General features: G+C 43.5%; 1 protein-coding gene across 4 annotated transcripts in view; it reads right to left on the bottom strand.

The window, feature by feature from the left end:
• MOB2 (MOB kinase activator 2) overlaps positions 1 to 23,694 on the bottom strand; it is a 115,788-nt gene that overhangs the window by 12,575 nt on the left and 79,519 nt on the right. Inside the window, exon 1 of one of the 4 annotated variants that reach the window (XM_074841700.1) lies at positions 20,141 to 20,335. The exons of the other annotated variants lie outside the window; for them this stretch is intronic. Coding sequence (XP_074697801.1) covers positions 20,141 to 20,250 — 110 coding nt within the window. The 5' untranslated portion in view covers positions 20,251 to 20,335. Of the gene's footprint in view, positions 1 to 20,140; positions 20,336 to 23,694 lie in introns of those variants that run through there. 4 annotated transcript variants of the gene reach the window in all.

The raw sequence follows: 23,694 nt of genomic DNA, 5'->3' as shown, positions 1-23,694 counted from the left end.
ATGCAGGCTTGGTTTTTGCTGTGAGGATGGGATTCACATCTTCCCTGCGCATGGTGTTTCAAGGGTCAGTGCCTTCCCCAAAGAAAGTATGATTATTCAGATTTCTCTCTTTCTGGGCTCTTTACTGATCAGTTCATTAAACCCCTCTTCAGAACGACTCATCGCCCACATCATCAGCACTGCAGTAGGGAGAGGCCAAGATTCACCTTCCACAAGAGACGAAGGCCGTAACTTACTACAGCCTGGTCCAGCGCTGCCACTGTTTAAACTGTCTTGAACTTGCATTGAGTCTTGTCATACTTCTCTCTAACCAGTAAATTAAGACTAGGGGGACTTTAAGACTTCAGGAAGGCCATCATCAAGGAAAAAAACCAAGGAAAACTTGGTGACAGCAGCACAATATACACTTACACCCTCACAATATATTTACAAACCACGGATGTACAGAAAGCACTGTGGGAGGTCTCTGGTAGGGAAAAGATGGTCACACTTTTATTTCCGTATGTTAATGAGAAAGGCAGCTTTCATGGTTAGAGAGAGAACGCCTGTGACACAGAACATCTTTTTAAAGAATACAAATACAGTATGAGAATAAACTAAAACCAGTATATGTGAAGATGAATTCAGCACATAGCTACTCTTGCACATCTCCTGCCATCTCCTTTGTCCACAGCAGTGCATCCCAATTCAAATGAAGCCTGCAAGACTTGTCCCTTATTTAATTTTATCTAAATAAATACATACATAAAAGTTAAATAAATAAATCAAGTTTATTTAATGAAGTAACGTGGACTAATTCTCATAGCTGCTCCACTAAGGGATGTTTTAGGACATGCAAAGTCAGGTGTTCCCCAGCACAAGGCTCTTAATAGGGCAGGGTTGCTCAGTTAGACCAACAGCTCCTGGTTGTCATCTAGCTATTCTTGCCCTCAAACCTTTAGATTTGCTAGATCTCATCTGAACCTCCCCATGTAAAAATAAGCTACAGATAAGAAAGAGAAGTCCATGAAAGCAAGAACTGCAGGAGAACTTTAAAGGTATTTAAAGAAGCTATGAAAGATATACTGAATTTATTCTTGGGCCTGAGACTTCAGATTTTCACAGAACTTGAGATGATATTCAAGGAAAAAGTAATAGCATAAAACAACAGTCTTGTTTGATAGTCTGTAACCTGACTTTATTGCAGCATGTTTGACCTCTTCCTTTTGCAGGAATACCGTGTTAAGACTTGAAACTACCTTACCCTGACAGTCAATGGCATAAATCCAGTTGAAACTATACACTTGGCCTTGAGCTAGTAAAAAACACTCCAGGCCACTGATTTGCTTAATTCCCAGCACAGGCTGCCTTACTTCTACACTGCTGAAACCAAGCCTGGCACGCTCCATTCAGCACCTTCATACCTGCTGGGCCTCTGACAGACAATATTATGGTCTATTCAGAATATACTCTTTAGGGCTTTTTTCAGCTGGTTGGCTTTAGTGGGTTTTGGGTTTGGTTTGGGGGGGGCGGGGGGGCAGGATTCAGGCATTCAAGGATAAGTTGATTTTTTAAGAAAATTAAGAGTTCCAGTAACAATCATGCAGAAAATACCTTCAACTTCAGAGACTGGTTCCACAAACGGCATTAACCACACTTGGGGAGAAAAGTTATCAGTGAGAAGTAGTTTGGATAGAACAGAGTTTGTGTCTTTGCTATACTTCAGGATACTTAAACCAAGGGCCCCACGTTAGGGCTCTGCCACGTCAGCTAAGAGCAGTCTTCTTAGAGGAGGAGGAGGAGGGGACAGAGAGATGAAGAGGTCAAACACAGTCTGTCATAGAGCCAGGCTGTGGAGGGAAACCACAGAAGGAAGCCAGACATACGAGGCTGAGGCAAATCTTCCATCAAATAGAAACGGGTAGTACCTCATTCTCACTTCAGCATCTTCTCCCCATTTCATGAAAAGAAACAAAAATCCATCACTAAATATATTTCACAAGTTTGCTAATGCAAACGTCATCCTTTCACAAAACCCAAACCCCCTTATTTCCACACAAACGTCAGTCTCTGTTAGATTAGTACATGCAGCCACTTGTGTCTTTTCCGTAGATTGTGTAAGTCTTTCCACAACTGCCTTGTGCTGGAACTGGAGCACTTCAAACAGAAGCTTCCTGAAGGATCCCATGCTCTGCCCCTTTCCAAAGGTTTGGCTCAGTTTAAAAAAGAACCTGACTCATGGGTATCATCACTGAAACTGCAAAATGCCCATAATCACCGATATCAAAGGGTTTATTCACGCCACTGAAACCTCAATGTCAAATCACCCTGTGCAGCACAAACTTCTTTTTAACCTTTTGCAGCTGCTGAGAGGTAAAGCAAGACCTCAGAAATTGTCTCTACCAGCAGATTTTCATGACCTGCAAGCAGTGCAGTTGGGACACGACATGCCCCAAATATTCTAAGTACAAACTAAAAAAAAAAAATCCAGTGTTAAAAACATCAAGTTTTGAACCAGACCACACATCTTCCCACAATTAGGCAGAACTTAGGTTATAAAGTCAGACCTATTCATATTAATTGAGACATGCTCAGCCTAGGCTGTAAAGCTGTGGGTTTAGTTTGGAAACTGTCAATACTAGTCAATACAAAAGCATTTTCTTTACAGACTTACAAAGCTGGAGCATACAGCAGTACAGAGAAGACAATTTTAGAAACATGATTACATATGATTAAGAATCCACAAATAAAAATTCCATATTCTAGATAAACCAAAGCTCATACATTCACAATTACTAGAATTACTAAATAGTGTAAAGTTTAGAAGTTAGCTTCCTTCCTTCTGCTCTCCCCTACCTCCAAGTTCACTTTGTTTCAAAGACTTGTAAGAAAACACTGTCTACCTGGAACCAATTCCAAATGTGCAAAGCGAAGCATCTGTTATTTCCTCTGTTGTGAGCTGTTCACATTCAACATGTCTTTAATTTTCCATTTTAAGTTTAAAGTACACAAATGTGAAAAATTGTGTGTAGCCATTTCTGAGATGTCCCAGAACACCCTCTAAGTGAAGACTATAGCAGTGAGCATAAAGCAGCACACACAGCCACAAGCTCGTTAGCTTGCTTTCAATGAGAGGAAAAGGGACAAGACCAGTAGAGTCTTACTCAGGAAACACCAAAATCCATCACATGTAGATGATTATTTACTGGAAAACATAACTAAACATCGTGTAAGACTCCAGAAAGGGCAGTACCTTTCAAAACACTGCTATAGGCACCCTAAAGCAAACCAAAGTCCTGATTCATGTTTACCTGTGCCTGCCTTAAAAAAATAACAGAATTCTACTCAATGTGTCTTAACACGTCCACGTCAGATCAACTGTATCTCCAAAGCAGCTGGAGGAGTAGCTGTTACGCAGCAGTTTGCTGAAGGTCTGTCAAGAGGTTAGACCGAAACCTGTCTATCGATGCTTAACTACTAATTAAGGGAAGAAACATCTTTAGGGAATCCAAGGAGACAGCACTCAGCAGTTTTTATTGACAGGCAAACCAGAGTACAAACTAATTCTTCAGATAACTCCCAGGATAGGTTTGTGTGTGTTTGGTTTTAGGCACTCAACTGAATATGATGCCACAGGCCAAGTCACACCTGCAAATAAGTTTCAGAGAGGGAAAAGCGATGGGAGATGACAGAAGAGAGGTCACTCATGTAAAACCTTCGAAGAAGGTTCAGCAAACTGGCTCCAGCCAAAGACAGTATATTCACTAATGCTTCTAGCAGGGCTTCCATGCTCAGCCTTGTGTTCAGCTGAGAAAACACAGCAGCTGGATGTTTGCCTGGATTTCACTAGAGAAAGATGTATAAGACACTTTACCAAGTGACAGGCCCATTGGGCCGGGATGATTTTTTTCCCTGGTCTAACTGCTTTGTTAAGATTGAGTAAAACTGCCAATTTCCCAGCTTGTTTTCTTATCCCATCTCAGTTAATAAAGATCCTCCTCCAACCTCTCTCTCTTACTTCCTTCTTGATCAGATGCCCAGTAGTTTCTTGGTTTAAAAAGACCCCACACTTTGAAGCATCTTCAAAGCACCACCCAGGTATCAATTTTAAAACCATATGAGGAAAGTATTATACCCATTTCACAGCAGAAACTGGCTGTCAGGTTCAAAGTTTATTCATGGTACAAATACTAAAGATGTGCTTCAGTTTAAACTGATATGGTTTGTTTGGAAAAAAGTACATGTGAAGCAATCTCATTTAGCTGAAGTATCAAGGACACAATGTCCACTATGTGTGGTTCACATCACTTTAGAATTGTTTTGGTCATGAGAATATGATTTATTACAAGGTTGATCACACAGAGGGAATACTAGTGATTTATTAAATGCCAAACTTCCCTAAACTGATCAAGTTAATTAGATAATTAGATTACCTCTACCAGTTCAGGATTCCTTTCTTCCAGAGGAAACCAGCACAGCTATAATAATTTCTTGCTGTCTCCAGCAAGCTGTGCAGTTTCTTATGCTGCATCTGAAACTGAAATCTCTTCAAGGACAAGCAGTGATGCTTCAATCACCATGTCCTACCCTTCACACCCAACTAACTACTCCTGGGGTGAGCGGCTGTTTATTTTTTCTTTTTTTTTAAATACAAGTAATCAGTGGCTTTTCTCTTTTTAATGTGGCATATTAAGGTGGTTTTAGTACCAGATATGAGTAACCTTAGAAAGTTAAATAGTTTATTAAAAAACCCTACAGTGGTGAGGAGCAGAGCTGCAGGCAAAACTCCAATCACTTGGTGCCCTCTGGATCAGTCTCAAACACACTGATTTCCATTTGAAAATTGACAGAACAGGTCCAACAGGCCTCACATAGCAAATCTGTGTTTGCAAACGTCAAAACTCACAAGCCACCTCAAGTCTGTGAGGAAGAAAATCACCATGGATTATGAACAAAGACGCTTACTTTGTGATTAATAATATTCTTCTTTCAAGTAACTGACCCTATTTCTTACCCGAGGTTAACTGGTATAATCCTAGCAATCCTCAGCAAATTTAGAAGAGAGCATGTCTCGACTGTTCACAATCCAGCTGTAATGTGTTCAGTCAGTACTGGCTAGAGGAGAGTGAAAGCCCCACAGTTCAGAGCAAAGCATGCAAAAGTGGCACAAAAAGAAAAATCTATTTTAAGGAAGAACGAAAAATAAGATGCCCACAAAAATGTTACCAACTGATATTAAAATAAGTCACTTGAGGTTTTGGGGGTTAGTTTGAAGTACCCAAGCTTCTACTTTATAATTTGTATAGTTCACAATCTGGAAAATTTAGGGGTTGAAATGGTACATTCCCAACTAAAACATTTATGTGGAAAAATTACAGTCACCAACATCATATTCCACCTCACCCAGGTGTAACTACACTACTGGACTACTGGAGGTATCAAACTGCCTTGGCCTTTGATTTTCATCCTGTAATTGTTTCCTTTCTTTTTGAAGTGTTGTGTTTTAAAATATCTTCCACCGATGAAGTATTATAGACTGAAGTACTCCTGCCAAAACCTACTTTCTTGGTAATCTGAGGATGGGGGTTAGCTTCTTAAAACAGAATTAGAGAGGCAGTAAGCCAACATTTTAAGTGTCTTCTAAGCCGATCTTTATGAACACTTTCATCACGTTTTTGTATTTTCCAGTGAATCAGAGTTTGCAATACAAAATTAAAGATATAACGGATATTTTAATTTTAGCTTCTCTCCTCTGCCTTTCTTCAGGTAAGGAGTCAAATGCGATGTGAGTGGAACACAAGAGGGAATAAAACACATGAAGGTAAAAAATTTTAATATGGAAGCTCTCTCCCTCTAATGTACTCCCCTTCGCAGAGAAGAAAAATTCTGAAGATTTCCACCATCTACAGAAGGCTACAGGTTTGTAAGGAAAACCAGGTTAGCTGCTCACAGATTTACTTGTTACCTTTCTGTTTTTTCTGTGGCACTTTACTGGAAAGAAGTTATCAGTTAATTTCTGGTTATAAATGTCCTGCGTTAAGTATGGGACTTCTGAACCCATTCATAGCAGGAAGGAAACAGTTTTATGAGCTAAAATTTGTAAGTCCTAGGGACAAACTCCCACCAAGAACAATGAAGCAGCAGGTTATGCCAGTTTTTAGAGGACAGGAACAAACTCTTGGATGCTGTCTGGTTTCCTACCCCAGCAGCCCACAGTCTTTTCTCCTCAGTTAAGTACAAGGACCGGAAGCTTAGAGGCACTAGGCAGCTTGAAAATCACTTCTTGGTAATTCAGTGTATTTATTTGTATAGCACGCAAGAAAAGGGGAATAACAAGCTTCATTGGAACATGAGCAGTGTTGCCCTTCCTTTGAGAAAAAGCAAGAGATGGTATTTGCATTTCCCTCTTCAAAACCGTACAGATTAGTATCTCTGTGGAAATTTTTCTGCAATCCCGTGTCCCGTTTTAACCCAGATCACTGCTAAATCTTCAGCTGAAAATGCCATGTGACAGCACACCCAGAACACAAATCCTAGATGTACATATACATGTTCAGGACTGGGAAAGAAAAGAACATCAGCATGGGAAGGGAAGCTGTGTAAGGTATTGGAAAGCAAGTCCAAATCCCAGTGCAGCATACAGTACAATTGTTCATGGATTGCTGTGGTTGACCATTCCTCCAGGGCCTGGGGAAGGGAAGGAGACTAAGCTTTTTAAGACCATCTCCATTTGGACTCCTCCAGCCCCAGGTCTCTGACAGACCCCTCTGAGCTCAGTTTCAATCTTCCCCTCTCCTGCCCTGCGTTAGCTCCAGGACTCGGTTGCTGCGCAGGTTTAAGGGGGCTGTGCAGAATAAAATGTCTTTGGCAGCATTTCTGGCCCTGCTTCTTCATTTTTGTTCTGTTTTTAAAAGTTACTAATAGTTTATTTAAGAGGAGGAGGAAAGAAGAATGTACCCTACATGCCAGGGAAACTTTTTCTTTTGGATTCTCAGAGTGGCTCTTTGCCTTAAAAGGGAATCTTTGCTTGGCCTCCGGATGCTCTGCTGTAAACAGACGGTGCCAAGGCATGGCAGGCATGTTAAGGATGACAAGTGCCATAACATCATTTCACAATGCTACTTCTTAACAGAAAGCCCAAAACATTCTGTAGGGCCAAATTGAGTTCCAGCTGGTGCTGCTGGCAAAGCAAGGAGAACACGGGGCACCTGCGCACGCTACGTCTCCAGTCCATCAAGCCTTTCCGCTTCCTTTCGCAGGACTCCCCACGCACCTACTAGTGAAGGGTCTAGAGCTCAAGTCTTATGAGAAGCAGCTGAGGGACTGGGGCCGTTTATTCTGGAGAAAAGGAGGCCAAGGGGAGACCTTATCACTCTCTACAACTACCTGAAAGGAGGGTGTAGCGAGGTGGGTGTCAGTCTCTTCTCCCAGGTAACAAGAGGTAGAATAAGAGGAAATAGCCTCAAGTTGTGCCAGGAGAGGTTTAGATTAGATATCGGGAAAAATTTATTCACCAAGAGGGTTATCAAGCAGCGGCTGCCCAGGGAAGTGGTTTGAGTCACCATCCCTGGAGGTTATCAAAAAGACTTACAGATGTGGCACTTAAGGACACGGTTTAGTGGTGGACTTGGCAGTGTTAGGGTTATAGCTGGACTCAATGATCTTAAGGGTGTTTTCTAGCCTACATGATTCTACAATTCTACTTCTCTCCCTCCTCCTCTCTTCCCTTGCATATCACCTCCCGGCCCTAGCTGTTTGCCACACTGTTTGCCCGCAGTGGCATGTCAGCTGTATATTAACTGCCTTACAAAGTGCAGTGCTGGAACTCCCAGGTAATTGCTGGTGGCCAGGTACCACTGCTGCTCCTTCTCTTCGGCCCAGGATCCCCCAGCTTCTCTTCAATGCAGCTCTGGGAAGAACGGCTACAGAGGCAAGGCCAGGCATGCGAACAAGCTCAGTTAATGCTACAAAAATGCGGAGAGTGCATTCTTGTGGTAAAACACGCTGGACTGGAGTTTCCTTTCTTCTCTGAGCATACCTGTCAGAACTCCTCCCCCAGACTGAGAGGAGGTATCCAGCCTCACTTGCTGCCTTTGGGGAGGGTCTTCTGAGTGTATGATCTGTGCACTGGTCCATGTTTCCCTTCAGTCAACACACTTAAGAGGGGCTGAGTGGGACAGAGCCCCAGGAACACCAGGGAAGTGATGTCAGATGGGAGGCAAATAGATTATTTATTTCTAGGAGCCAGTGATGCAATTTGAAAGGAGCCATTCACTAGTAGAAACAGAAAGTTACCTTACCCAAGCAAATATCCTGCTGTTCTTCATTTTGAAATGTTCTTTTACCTTCGTGCCATAAAGCCCTCACATATCCAAACTAGGAGATGCCAACATGAAGCCTCAGCAAGATTCTTTTCTTAAGTGATTTACTACAGTCCAGATTTTTGGTAATTTGGGGATTAGGAAAGAAAAGGGACACAAATCTTTCCTAATGTTTATTTTCAAGAGCTCTACGTGGAGCCAAATTAGGTCTGCGGTAAGACAGATTCAGTAGGTCATAGATTAAGTGTTGCAACAATTAATTTATTCAATGCTTAGAACAAACCATACAGCAAAACACTGCGTCAGAGGTGCCCAAGTCCTGAGCCTGTGACAGACATGGGGTGGTGGTTCTTGGGTTTGGTTTTGTTGTTTTTAAGTCTCCAATTGTAGGCAAGCTCTGGCTGTCTGACAAAGGAAACCAAAAACTGAGTAAAAAGAGGGCAAATCCCTGCTTGAGGTGTCTCGTGGTATGTTCTGCCCTGCTTGTAACTCCTCCCCTAGAACAGTACTCTCAGAGCAGACCCTGGCGCAGGGCACCAAGGGGCAGGAGAGGCCATGCCATGCTAACCCTCCAGGGCATCTCTGCCCAGGCATTCATCAGTTCATAGCTGAAAATACAGGCTGGAGTGTGCTCTGGGGTTTGTCTCGTTAACATGCAGCTCATTTTAGTTCCCAGGTACACACTCCAAACCCATCAGGCCCATACACAATACCAAGATAAGGATGCTCCTGTGTCCTTGCCTCCTCCCTTAGAGGAAAAAAGTCATTCGTATTCTAGCAACACAAATGCTTCCTCATCATCCTCCACTGCTAAATAATACTCCCATACTGCAGCTGGACAGTAGGAAGAGGATTCATTTCACCTAGCCACGGATATCTGCACATGTACATGTTTGTATCTGAACTGGCTCTCTAGGGACCTTTTAAAGTCAGAGATAAATAGTTTTTTCTTTATACTGGGAAGCATTTCAGTCCAAGGCAGACATCTATAGTATACCTTAAATTTCTTTAATTAAAACACACAGGCAAAGGAGAAAAGTAGCTCTCAACTGAAGGCAGACAGTGGCAGAGAAAGCAAGCCTGATTCTGTTACAGACACTGCATGCTGCAGTGGGGAGATCTCCCACAGTACAGCCATGGGAACAAGTGACCTGCACCAAGATTTGAAAGCAAGTAAATTTTGGGGTGGCTTTTAACACCTTTTACACTTCGGGGAAGGCAAATATAGGCCTGTTAGGTTTATTATTATAAGACTCAGAATAGTGTTTTTTTGACACGTGATTTGAAATTCTGGAGGCCAGAAAAATTGCTTGCAAAGAACAAGCAAAAACTAAAAAGAACCTAACTGGCAAAAAAAGTCCGTATCTCTCTTTTAAGGTTTTTAGACTCTGCGAACTGAAAGAAAATGTAAATGTACTGTAGTAAAAACACAGAAACATCTTAATTAACGTATCTATTTCCTGGGTGTTTTCAGACATGCTTATTAACTTAAGCAGTGATTTTTTTTTTTATTTATTATCCTGTAATCTTCTATTGGAACACACTTAAGAGTTATTTTGACTTCTGCATCATGATTAAATTCAAGTTCTGGCAGCAACTGCTCCTCCCGGTTATTCTGATGCAGCACTGTTATCTTTCTAGAAGAGCACAGGCAGTACACTTTGGTCCACCTCTGCTGGGCGGGAGCTCACTACCAGAGTACATAAACCACTGAAGACACTGTTATCTTCCAACCCTTATGAAGTTTGTAGAGCTGGCAGATTGCAAAGTATCTTTTTATTTCTAAACCTAGCAAATTTGATTTGGAAACCTCATAGCCTCATAAATGTGGGATTTCACAACATAGCTTGCACAGAGTTGCTTTTCAGAACAGAACTGTGCTTTAATTGCTGGGAATTATTTCACCATGGCAACCTGGCTTCAGCAGTCAGACTTCTTGCTATATAGCCCAAGATATACAAACGCAGACAGTCTACTCTGCTCACAGTACCAAGGCACAAGACAGGTTTGTCTTTGTAGGATGTGTTTTAGTTTACTCACTGCCTTTTTGTCTGGCAAGCTCTCTTTGTACAGGGAAAAACATTTATCTAACAATAGTAACTAGTTTTAAGGGCTACTGTAGCCTAAAGAAAACTTGCAACAAAGGAAATATGTTAGATGTGCAGGCCAAGCTCACCACCTTACCTGCATACTATGTTTTGAAAGACAGGTACATATAATGTCTAGTGTACTTCTAATCAGAATTTTACCATTCTCAACTTCTAAAGTCTACAAAAATGTTTAAAAATATACTTTATCACTATACTGTGCAGTCTGAAAGAAGGCAGTATGGACTGCATGACACTGCCCAAACAGTTAATGAGAATACTCACTCCAAGAGTCTGTGCTCTCAATAGGTAAATATTTTTCAGCATGGTGCAACATGTCAGCTCGCAGCTGAGCTCAGTCTAGTTGTCTCTCTCCTCAGCTTCCCAGAGGCAAGGAACAGTAAAGGACTGTCTTTTACTTCTGGCAGGACTGGGCAAATTACAACTATTTAAGCACAAAAAGTGTCTTGCATCGGAAGGATAAGTTTGCTATTTTTGTTGAGAAAAGAGTGAAAACAAATTCATCACCTGCCTTGCTGCTACAGTTCCACCTTTGAAAACGTCACCTATGTGTAATCACACAGTAGCAGGACTTCAACGGCTGAATCCTTCACATAAACACTGTCTGGTTTACATCTAAAAAAATGTGGTTTAATAGGACAGAAAAGTGTTAGGGCACACCACAACTGAGAGTGTACACAGAAACAGAGGTACTTCAAACGTCGTAGCTTTTTTTGTAGGAGCTTCAGTAAACAGTATAAATGTAATTAGATATATAGCATGGGAAAAAACTGTAAATTGTTTTCACTATTCATTAGCAATTTCACATGCCTGCACCTGTAAACTCACTTTTAAAGCATTTGTACTAGCACACACATCTTGTTGCAGAGACACACAGCTGTGAGGAATTCAATTACCTACCCAGTCATTAGTTATTGAACAGGTTGGGCAAAGAAATACCAATGTGAAGAAGCAGCCCCACCTGAAATTTTCATCCACTGTATCAAGCTCCACAAACACTCATCTCTTACACTTTAAATTAACTACAGCATTTTAATTAGGAAGGATATTTATTTACTAGGAATGACCATGGGTCAAGGTCAGTTCTGTCTCAATGGCAGCTTTGAAGATCAAAAATGGATTTCTTTCTCTTTTGTTAATCTTTTGTCTTTAATTTATACCAAAGTTCATTCAGAGAAGTCCCACCTCTCCTAGCATGCCTTAGATCAGATCCTGTGATGAGAAACAGTGCCTTTCAGTCTTAGCATGAACTATCTCATTAAACAAAAAACCTGAAATCCATAGTTAGAAGGCATAAACTGTCTCCACAGGGTAAGAAAGAGTTGAAGATAAAAGGAATCAAAGCATTATCTTAATTGGGTAACTTTCATTAACAAATGATACCTACAAAACATTCACTAATCTGTGTAGTTAATTTTTAAACTTTGCAACAGAATGATGCAATGCTGTTCAGTTTTGTCACCAACAGCACCCAGCTGTTTCAGTATTTCCTAGAGAACAGCACAGTAAAGTTCTGCTTTCTGTACAACAGAGAAAGAAAAATCTATTTAAAATACAAACTCTGTGGAATTGTGGGCCAAAGAATATTTGAATGACTGATTGAAAAAAATAGTAGGGTGGATAATAGTTTAATTACTGGTACAGTTAGATCAGCCACTGTTAATTAGCTCATGAGACAGCAGTGATTCCCAACCCTAATTTATTACTTGTCAGGATACTCCAAGGAGATTGAAAAGCTAAAGTAGAAGCACTTTTACAGACACGTACTGATCCATTAGCAATCAGAAAAACCCCAAAGTTTCTAGTGTTACCTCCAAGGGCTTGCTGAAATACAAATTAATTCTTTTAATTAAATACTGAAAGCTCGGCCAAGAAATTGGTTAAGGAAAACTAGTAATTTTCAAAAATAAATATTAAAATTAGATGCACAGTTGCATGATGAATTTGTTTCATTCTCTTGGCTGCACATGCAAATGAAAAGCAGTATCATTAACTCTTCATGTGGATTTGCAATAAATCAGTTCACACAAGCAGAGACCAACATCTAAGATTCTTCCTCAAAACACAGTGTGAAGTCATGCTTTTACAAGAGCTTTGGCAACTCAATAGCCCTCAAAACAAGGGATGGTTATGACCAGCTAACTCTCTTCAAACACAGCCTGCATCGCTCGCCCGAGAAGCCCCGTTTCAATTCCTGGCAGCCACCGACAGTTCATACTGGTTTTGCAGAGATGAAACCACGCTACTCGTGCGTAGCTGCGCTGGTAGTTTCACTGCAAAGAAAAGAAAGATGGTCCCTAGCCAGTGAAGAAGTGTGTCTAAAGAGAGTAGTTTACTATCATTGGGTGATCCAGTTACATCTCAATATTTAAGCCTCTACTTCAAAAATCAATAGGAATCCTTCTGAAAAAGCTTGTAACTGAAATTACTTAACAGGTTAGGTAGCTCAACTACTAAGATGCATGGATTTAAAAACTGGTGCATTTGAATGATGTACCTAGACATGAAAAAAAGCTCTGTATGCTAAAAACAACAGAAAAATAAATATTTCAGTTGAGACAGAATGCAGTTTCCCCTCTGTCCCACACAGGTGGTGGTCCCAAGACTCCAGCTTTATCTTTTCCCTGCACAGGTCTGTTCTGAAGAAATAAGGCAGTCACATCAAAACTGAGGACTCTCTATAAAGAAGAACCAAGCAAAACCTTGTTTATCAGTTTCCTTTCCCCTGTCTTGCCAAATGCACCCTGCTGATTGTCAGCACTTATCCCTGTAAGGCTTTGGTGTTCTGAATCTGAGACTTTGTGGTCACATTGGACTGAAGAGCAGATCTGGGTGTCTGGAGTGTGAGTGGAGCTACCAAGGTGCACCTAATGTGTCACCTCTCCTGTGTGTCCATTTTTATAAATCACCATGAAGAAACCCAAGCCTTCTTTCTTCATTGTACTTTGTATGGTGTGCCAGGATTATTTTTTTCAGATATTAAGCTGTCCTAAGAATTTTAATGTTCTGTCACTGCCTGCCTTTCTGAGGACAGCTGCACTCACTGCTGATTCCTCCTTTTTTAAAAATAAAAGGAATTACACAGACATCCACAATGTTCCTTTCACCTGGGGAGCATCTGCTACCACCAGTCCCTGCTGTCTGAGCAAAAGCACTTCTAAACTTATTTCAGTACCAGACAAAAATGAACTTGGAAAAATCAACACAGCAGAATTTTCCAACGAGCTTTAACAACCCAGCTCCAATGTTAATGGACTCCATTAACTCCAAGAACTATTTTTGCCTTCAGAAAGCTGGAAGAAACAGTTAAGCCATACATCCTATACCCTTCTCTTTTCAGAGACTAGGTGCTGGCAGCTCTTAAGAAAAGCAACCTCTCGTCTGCTCTAACAGCAATTTGCTGAAGTCTTAGTTAAGATTCTGTTGAGCCCCACAGCACCAGGGATTAGGAAAAGGATTAGAAAAATCCTCCTCAACAAAAGAACACTTTATCAAACTCTGTTTTGGTGTAGTCACAAAGGTGATAAATTTTGTCTTAAGCATCACTGAGACAGGGCAACAACCAGTAGAAGACCATGTTCCTAACACTACACCTCTTCAGCAAAGATCATCAAGAATGCAAAGAGAAAAGCTCTTCCACAGAGGGTTTTTTTCTCCTACAAACCTACCTGGTAAAGACCTTGGGGTGCACAGATGGTTTGAGATACCCGAGGACAGCAGATAGAAATTGTGAAATAGATACTTTCTCCATAAAGAGCAGCACCAGAAACATGGGCTATTACAACATAGGAAGCAAATAGACAAACCAGGAATTGTAGTCAACTCCCAGAAGGATGAATGTTGCATGCTCATACTTTGCGTGTATATAAACTGAAATCACCTTCCAGGCAGAAACAAGCTAAAATCTGGAGTGAATCCTATAATGAAACAAACACATACCAAGGAAACAAGATAAAAGAAGGGTGAATAATTTCAGAAGTTTGAGATTACAATCAAATCTATTCTTCTTAAAGTGTCCAGGAGGGATCTTCAGAAAAAAAAACAGCATACTTTTGCCCCTAAAACAGAGGAAAACACTGTTAAACCTCAGGCAGGTGCCCTTCTTATACTAGCTCTGGCAACTCCTTACAGGGTTATTTCAACACACAGAAGAATTTTAGCAGTCCTCTCCCTCTGGGTATTGCTTCACAGGACATAGAACACATAAGCAAAATACAGCTCAATGTTATAAATACCTCTGAAGAAAGACACCAACTTCTTCATTAAGTTAATACATTGTACATGGTTCACCAACTTTCATGAACACACCAGGGTCATGACACTCCCGCAGTGAATACAAGTGAACAGCCAGACGACTCAGAGAAACGGAGGAGTGCCTGGCTCACCGCATGGCTAGCGACACACAGCATCTTTCCAGAGCACAGCTTCAAGTCCTGAGCTCCAGGAGGAGACCAGGTTGTTAGCTGGTTTTGTCAGAAGCATCCGACAGCTCACAGTGGGGCTGAACATCAAGCAGAGCACTATGAGTTGTGCTGCCATGACCAGAAGAGACTTTGCTACATGCATATGCTGGGGAACACCCGCCTGCGCAAGCAGGGAGGGCCACCGTTCCGGAGGGCACATCCCTGCCCAACGAGTCCACCATGCTGGCAGTGCCACTCAGGCCTACCTCCACTGCCACCCGCTCCTGCCACAGAACAGACTCCACAAGCACACCTCTGCTTTCATAGGCACAGAAGAGCTACCACAAAGCCCCTCCTGCCTGGTCACACTTCACCAAACCACAGGATGCCACCGCCCCACCGTGTCACTGGTTCTTTCCCAGTAGCTGGGTGAGAGCCCCGAAAGGCTGTCATTGAACAGGGAGTCAGCTCCTGTTACAGAAATATTCAACAAGACACAGCATGACAATTAGTGACGTCAGTTGCCCTGAACCATAAACATTTTGAACTATTTTGGTACAATGGAAAGTTGTGGGAGGGAGGAAGAAAAAGAACAGGATGAAAATAGCTGACATGGTTCTGAAGAGCACTTTGCCTATAACCCCTTCCCTGCACGCTGCCCTCCCTCCCTCCCTTTTCTGCCTGTCCCTAGACTTCTGCTTTAATCAGATTAGCTAATGCTAAACAAGACTCTTCCTAATTACTTTCTAATAGTGTAGACTGGACTAAATTATTGAAAAATGTTTCTACCTAAATTAGGATAAAACAGGATTGATCTTTTAAACATTTTCTTTAGTCCTGTTGATAAACACAAGCATCACAGACAACAGGTATCCTCAGCAATGAGTGTCAAGGCAGTGGAGAAGAGGCAGCCACATCAAAATGTTCTGCTTCTACCCACCTATGTCCCGTTTCATGAACACGTTTAAGACTACTTTGCATGATCACTTAAAAAACAGAATCCAATGTCAAGATTAACCTGTTTTTTTTTCTGATCTTGCTATGAATTATTTGAGGAATAGATAAGGAATTTAATTTTTCAAAAAAAATTCTAAGTGCTGGATGTAAAAATATACAGAACCATCCAGGATGCCAACACAAACTTGCTAATTCATGTGACTGAAGCAATCATTATCACACTATCACCGAAGACAAATTACTACATTCTTGAAATGCACCTGTAAAAACTCCACTTTGTTAGTAATGGCAATGGCACACCTACCCAAAAAGAGGGAGGTTGCTTCTTTTATTTTCTGGTTGGTATCCAAATCAATCCCTGCATGTTGTTGTAAGAAGGGAGGCTCTTAACAAGAAAGAGGAATTTTAAGTTATCTATTCCCACACTCATCCTGGACTATGTGTACTTTATCAAGAGTCATTACACAATGACGTCACAACTCTGTAACCCCGATCATTCCTCTTTCCTGACACCGTATCACCAATAATTAATCAACTATCCCGGAGGGACTTGGTTTCACTGGAGACTTAAAAGGAAACACCCTGGCTACGATGCTGCACGAGGAGCAGTCTCTGAAGATAGCGTGCGCAGGACCCAAAGTGCCAGGGCACAGCACATGCGCTGCCGTTCTGAGCCAAACTAAGCATCCAAACCAAGATTCCAGCTCTGGCACAGGCCGGACACCGTGTCCCGATGTCAGCAGCCTCAGCTCTGAGGAACACGCACGGCCAGCCCAGTGACCCGCTGGCACCAAAGGAGAGCTCTCACGTGCCTGAGTCTTCCTTCCACTTGTGCTGCTCGAGGCCAGTAAAACACACACCTCTGCAAGGAAGCTAACAGTATCCAGCTGCTTCACAAAAATCCTGAACAGTTAATTAAATAATGTTAAAAAGTACAAAGTAAAAACTTGGAATATTATCCTACTTTTTGTTCCCTTTCCCCTTCTACCTCTCTCTAGAACCACCAACTTACAGGAAACAAAACAACAAAAAACAGAAAAACTGCATCCATTTTGTTTTTATCCCTCCCTAACCGTGAGCTAAATAATTACACAATTCATTACAGGAGAGGGGAAAAATGAGATTAACATATTTCAAAAACATCTGAAGTGAAACGAAAGCCCTAATTAAACACTCTGCTAAGGAACACACGTAACTTCATCTCAGCTATGCTATGATTAATTTAGAGGGGAGATGACACTTTTCTAATGGTATTTTAATTTTTTTTAATCATCACAAGTGTGTAGTCTTGGTCCCATCCCTGAAGTGTTAAACACGGTTTACTAACCCATGTGATGAAAGATATAAGCATCTCCAGAGTTCTTCATAGCTGAATCACTAATAATTTAAAAGACTAATAAACCTAACAGTAGCTTTCATAAAAAATTAATTAGAATGGCTGAGAGCGCACATCTGTTGCTTTTGTTACATTTCCCCCTTTCTGGTTCAGTTGTCTTTCCCCACGCTCTTTTAAAACTCTTCTCAGGTTCTCAGGGCTGCTGCTGCTTCTCCTGAAGCCTTTTTGCTTCCTCACACTTCCCTCCTTGTTTCCTCCCCGTGCTGATGTTTCCTTTGGCAGCTGTTATTACCTGTGTGTGACACAGACACTATCTGGCACCCAGCAGCTCGGAGGACTTGGACCTACTAACTAATGAAAACAACTTGCACGTTAAAAGCTTCAAGAGAGCGAGTTATAAGTACATACAAATTTGCTGTGGAGGAAAATCATGATCAAGTATCTTACTGGAACAACTGAGCTTTATAATTCACAACCAGGAGAGAGACAGAAATGGAGGCAAGTTAGAGAGAAGACAGACACTCTGTCCACTGTGAATTTCTACAAGTCCTTGGCAGCCTGTGGAGGGCTGGGAGGGAACGGTAATGATGCTGGATCCTGGTTACGCCGGAGAAAAGCCTAAAATGCAGTAGGCTGTTGGTAACACCACACTACACACAAGCAAGATAACCTTTGATCTCATCACCAAGCCATCTGTAGGCCTGATCAACAGAAGAAAAATTACTTCATCCAAAGTTTAGTATTGATTCATCTTCTATACAGACTACAGAAAACTCAATCAGCAGCGTTTTAAGTGGTCAGGCTGAAAGATGGTATATTCGATACACTTACAGTGAAATAGGTGATAAACCATTACGGTAATGTGGGGCTCATTTAACTCCATACGACTACAACAGAAGAGCTGACGAGCGAGCGGGTCACTCCGTATCAGGCTGGCATTGCACCTCTGCATTCAACATGTTTTTAAGCTCTCTGTTCTCCTCTACCAACAATAAAGTGGACAAAGCTCAGCTGTGGATGCCCCTGTTCAAAGAAATCCCACAACAGCTGTCACCAGCAAGCCACCATTTTTGGCCTGAACAAGGTCCCACATGGTTCCTTTTTTCACCATCACTGGGCTCACACTTTCTTAAGCACTAATCCCTAACTTCTGCAATAGGGAAACTTTTATTGGACTTAGTATTTACCTAGGCTCCTAGCTAGTACCTGTGCTCTTATGCTGAGCTCTTTTCAGAATAGGATGAGTTTATGTTTTACAGAACAAAAACTGAAGAAAAGCAAGTTGAAGCAATACACATAAGGTCAGATAAGGCATCTGAAGTATATTCAAGAAAAGAAATAAGAGAACCAGTCTGGCACCTAAAGAAAGTTTTTGTGACTACACATTTCTCTCTAACTGGGTGCAAAAGGAAATAAGACAGAATGACAAGACACATTAAAAAAACTCTACTACAAAACAGTAATTGCTTCCATTTAGTAACAGCTTAGCAAAATAAAGTTACGCTATTAATTCCTGAGCCCAAAACGCTTCATGTACAACAACTTTTTCCTGCTTTCACAACAGTTTTATAGCATATATAGAAAATAAATCTCAGGGAAGCAAACGAAATCATGCACAGTTTCTGCATGTACTCCAGTTGGAGGAGAAAGGACAAGGTTACGTTATACTTTTTCAAAGGCGTGCATTGAACAAATCATAAAAAAATCCATGTTTCACTGCTAAGTCACAGGAAGTTACCTATACTTTTAAAATAAACTGCCATAGATGCTGAAACAAAAGGTTTGGCAATTCTTCCCTACAGAGGCACCCATCTATTTACATCTGGGAGTGCTGCCAATAGAACAGCTACCAAAAAACTTCAAAAGGTTCACAGCATGAATAGCAAGCTGCTGGCCAAAGGATTTTATGAAATGACCAGCTGTGTAACACCATATTGAATTATAGACACACGACCCCCAAAAAAATGAAAAGAAGGGACGTTAAACTTGTTAAAAACCTGAAAAACCTGAATTCCTTAAACTAATGTTTTCTACGGGAAAGTATTTTTAACAGGGGAAGAAAACAAACCAAGAAGTACTGCAATACAGCACCTCTTTAAGAGCAACTCTAAGCAGTTCTCACCCAGCCAGACTTTTAAGCCCAGTGAACTTCTCTAGTTTAAGCCGCAGCCAGAGCTCAGCCGCTTTGTGATCAGAACACTCTGCTTTAATAAATAGCTCCCCTAAACTCGCTTGGAGAGAAGAGACGTGAGTCAACAGAGGAAGAGAGGAATAATGTTTCTGTTGACAAACATTTAACAATTGGCAACAGATAGCAGGAAACAGGGACAAACGAAAGCTTGCCAAATAAAGTTACGCTGGAGGAACAAGGCTCCGTTTTGGAGCAGCACTGCCATTCTTTGTAGATCCCAGAAAAATACCTGGACACACTTAACCAAAATAAAAAGCTGCGGTTGTTGAAGAACAAGGCTGCTAATCCTAATATTTGTGGTGACGTTTTTCCCTGCAAACCAGAACGGGTCAGAACTCCTCCGAATCAAATTACTGCACGTCCTTTGCCAAAGAGTCTGGTTTTGGTCCCAGCAGTCATACACGTCTCGCTGTTCACACAAGTCCTTCCGAGCTACATGAGCAATTTTTTCCCCTCATCTTACGACATTTCTGTAGAAAACATGCCAAAGCATATATAGCGCCTTGGTCAGACTCCTTATTCAGGAAAGCCAGGACCTTCACTGTCTGCTTACAGCCTGGAAACTTAGCGCTCGGGGAGCCCAAACAGAAGTTGGCTGCGGGGCTATGGGTGGACAAACGTTTGTCTCCGAGCAGCTCTTGCCGCTCCAGCTTCCACCCTCCCGGGCTGCGGCGGCGGAGCAGCCCCGCTGCCCCCGCCAGGAGAGGGGCTCGGCAGGACCCGGCCCCGGGGCCAGGCTGCTGCCCCCCGCGCCCCGGCCCTTCTCTCTCGGGGCCGCACACGCGTTCCGGGAAGCCCCCGCTCGGGCCCAGGGCCCCCCCGCCCGCCGCCGGACCCGTCCTTACCGCAGCACTTTGCCCACCGCCTGCAGGACCATTTTGCAGCTTAATCCGGGTTTGGGACTCTGGGCGAGGACGGGCCGTTCACCGGGGAGGCTGCAGTGATCCCCCACCATGGTACGGCGCGGGGAGCGCGGCCCGGCCCAGCCGAGCGGAGCGGGGCGGGGGGAGACCGGGCACGGCTCGGCTCGGCTCGGCCCGGCCCGGGCTCTCCGCCGCTCGCCCCGGCACGGGCCCGCCCCCGCCCGGCGCCGCCAATGGGCAGCGGCGCTGGGGGCGGGCGGCCGCCAAGGCCCCGCCTTCGCCCCGCCCCTCTGGGGCCGGGGCGGCGGCCGCGCTCCCGGGGAGGCGGCGGGGCCGGGGCACGCAGCGCCCACCCTCCCCGCGCCGCGGCACCGGGCAGCGCCGAAACACGCTGCAGGGCGCCGGCCGGGGCAGCGCTGTCCACAGCGAAACCCTCTGCCACGGCCTCCGGCACCGCGAGGCGAGCGAGGCAAAGCGGAGCTGCGGGGGACACCGGGCAGAGCCGCGGCTGCTGTACAGGGCCCCCTCCCCCGTACCGGGGCCACGCTGGATCCCGCTGAGGCAGGGGAACAATGACGCCTTTAGCAGCAAGGCTTGGCACTGCGCCCTCGGGCCTCTGTGCCGAGCAAGGGCCCGGGCTAGCCCAAGAGCAGGGCGAGATCTGCCAGAAGCACGGTTTTACATAGCAAATGACATCAAGACCTTTGTCAGAGGGGTTTAAACCGAGGAAGGGTGAAGGAGAGTAAAACCATAAAGAGCAAGAGCCACCTTGCCATCACGACCAGAGTGAAGAGCAGGCACTCGCGTAATGGTCCTCAGGACAAGTGATCACAGAATCACCTAGGTTGGAAAAGACCTTGAAGATCATCTAGTCCAACCGTTAACCCAGCACTGACAGATCCCAACTATACCAGATCCTTAAGTGCCATGTCAACCCGCCTCTTGAACACCTCCAGGGATGGGGACTCCACCACCTCCCTGGGCAGCCCATTCCAACGCCTGACTACCCGTTCTGGAAAGAAATGCTTCCTAATATCCAGTCTAAACCTTCCCTGGCGCAGCTTGAGGCCATTACCTCTTGTCCTATCGCTCATTACTTGGTTAAAGAGGCTCATCCCCCCTCTCTGCACCCTCCTTTCAGGGAGTTGTAGAGGGCCATGAGGTCTCCCCTCAGCCTCCTCTTCTCCAGACTAAACCCCCCCCAGTTCCCTCAGCCGCTCCCCATCAGACCTGTGCTCCAGACCTTGCACCAGCTTCGTTGCCCTTCTCTGGACACGCTCGAGTCATTCAATGGCCTTTTTGGAGTGAGGGGCCCAAAACTATGAATGATGAAGCAGCATCCCCAAACACAAGGTCTGTGGTGGCACCCCAGCAGTTTTACATGGAGAAACCGCTTTGCTGTGAGTTTTCCTAACAGACCTCAGAAAGGCACTGCACATCCAGCTCCTTAGCCAGCCCACATAACCACCACCCCGCCGCACACCTTTTGGACAGGCAGCTGCACCCACAGCTTGCTGAGGTAACGTTCAGAGCCAAATCACAACCAAAAATGTGACAGGTGTGGCATAACATAACCTAGAACACAAAGCCCGGAGGACATCGCTTATTCTGACATGCTAAAACCTGACCTGTGACATCTCGGGGAAAACAGGGGGTTTGCCATTTTACGTACACCTGCAACACAGGTGCAGTGGGAAGGGGCAGTGCCCCAGAGAGGAACAGCCAAGCACTCCAGTCCCTTTACTAAACAGGCACCTTCCCCTGTAAACAGAAAACCATCAGTCTTGTTGAATTAAACCTAGCACAAATCCTGCCACTGCTGCTGTCACCAACCCAGCACCACTCGATCAAAGCAGGTGGGAACGCGGCTGCTGTTTGCACAAACCCAAGAAACTACAGTCGTGTGAGGAATAACGTGCTGCTGCTCAGTCCCAGAGCACCCACCCGGGCAGCGGCGTTTGCCAGTGATGCGCTTTTAGTCGCACGTGCAAGTTAGGCCTCCACACCCTTGTGAAGCAGGAGGTATTTTTATTCCCACTCTTCAAGCAATCCACTTAAGACAGAGTTTTAATGACTTCACTGATAGCACACAGGAAGCCTGCAGCTGAACACTGCTCAGCTTTCCACCCTGCGGCCCGGCGCTTCATACAGAAGATTATCCAACCCTTGAAAAATCTGATGCTCGCTCAATCTTTTCCCCCAGTAACAGCGACTTGTCACAGTAACATTAAAAAGCAACAGTCCTGGCAAACAGAGTAAGGACACATGCCAAGAGGGCAGTTGCCCTCGCTTCGTTCACCAGTGAAATCTGCACAGAGAGAATTTTGTTTGTTAAAAAACCACCCTAAAAACAACAAGCCTGTGATATAAAGCAGCTTAAGTTTTATTAAAAGTCTCTCTATCCAAAGTAAATTAAAGAAAAATCCAGGGGTCAAACCAAAATAAATACAGCCCTGTGGTGTTGTATTAGGAAAGCTGGCCTCTCCGTGACTCTGACAGCTAAACATTTGCTCTTCAGAGATGGAGCTTCAGTGATCTCACACAGGTTAGGAACTGATGCTCTGCTCTTAAAACTGATAGATCAACTGAAATAAAAATTTTAAACCCGATAACTTTTTACTTTGACCCAGATAAATGACCCACTTCTCTACTCTGTTAGCTTCTGCATCAAACCGGCACTTCCCTTTCCACAACCACACGTCTCCACAGCAGTTTCCAACCTTTCCTCCACCTATCAAATTTTCCTCCATTCAAGAAGTATCTATCCCCTTTTTGGATCAACTGCATGCTACAGTTTATACCTGGTGTACTGGATTTTATGCAAGTTGTGGGAAAACCCAGCATCTCAAAGTCAATTTTAAATGCTCCAAAATAATAAAAATCAAACAAGGTTATTCTAGGAAGCATAACTTAAGCACACACACTTTTTTTATATGGCATCAACATAAGTAATTTAAAAACACATGTGCAGTATGGATTCTCACACTTTAACAAGATTTAGAGCACATGTGCAGACACAAATGGGTTTACTTGAAAGCTACTGCATCCAGGAAGAGCAGTACTCAATCTAAAGGCGATGTATTCATTTGAACACAACTACTGGTCTGATGTCTACATATGCATATTCTGAAGGATGCATATCTGCACTTCCTCAAGGGTGTGTCTTGCAGCCATCCAATATCCTGCCTATTTACATACATCAGTAGCTTCTTTTTCACTTGCTTCCTCAACATCCTCTGCATGTAACAACTGTTGGGTCCGACGTGCTTCAGCAGTGGCAATCTGCTTCGAGCATATCATTTACCCACCAGCCAGGCTTGAAAGATGAGGGAGCTCTCGTGTTCTGAAATTCTCACTAAAACTTTTAACAGAAGTATCTGTGAATGGACCTACCAACAGGACTTGTATCAGTCCTACAGACATACCAGCAGAACAGTAACATCACCAGCGGCACAGAGTAAGGGTACACTGGGAAGAGGGGAGAGCCGTTTCCCACCACTTACACATGACAGTATGTGCTTATAGTACACTGATGG

Source organism: Strix aluco, chromosome 16, assembly GCF_031877795.1.
Source record: "Strix aluco isolate bStrAlu1 chromosome 16, bStrAlu1.hap1, whole genome shotgun sequence".
Taxonomy (NCBI): domain Eukaryota; kingdom Metazoa; phylum Chordata; class Aves; order Strigiformes; family Strigidae; genus Strix; species Strix aluco.
This window is presented reverse-complemented; position numbering and strand designations above follow the sequence as displayed.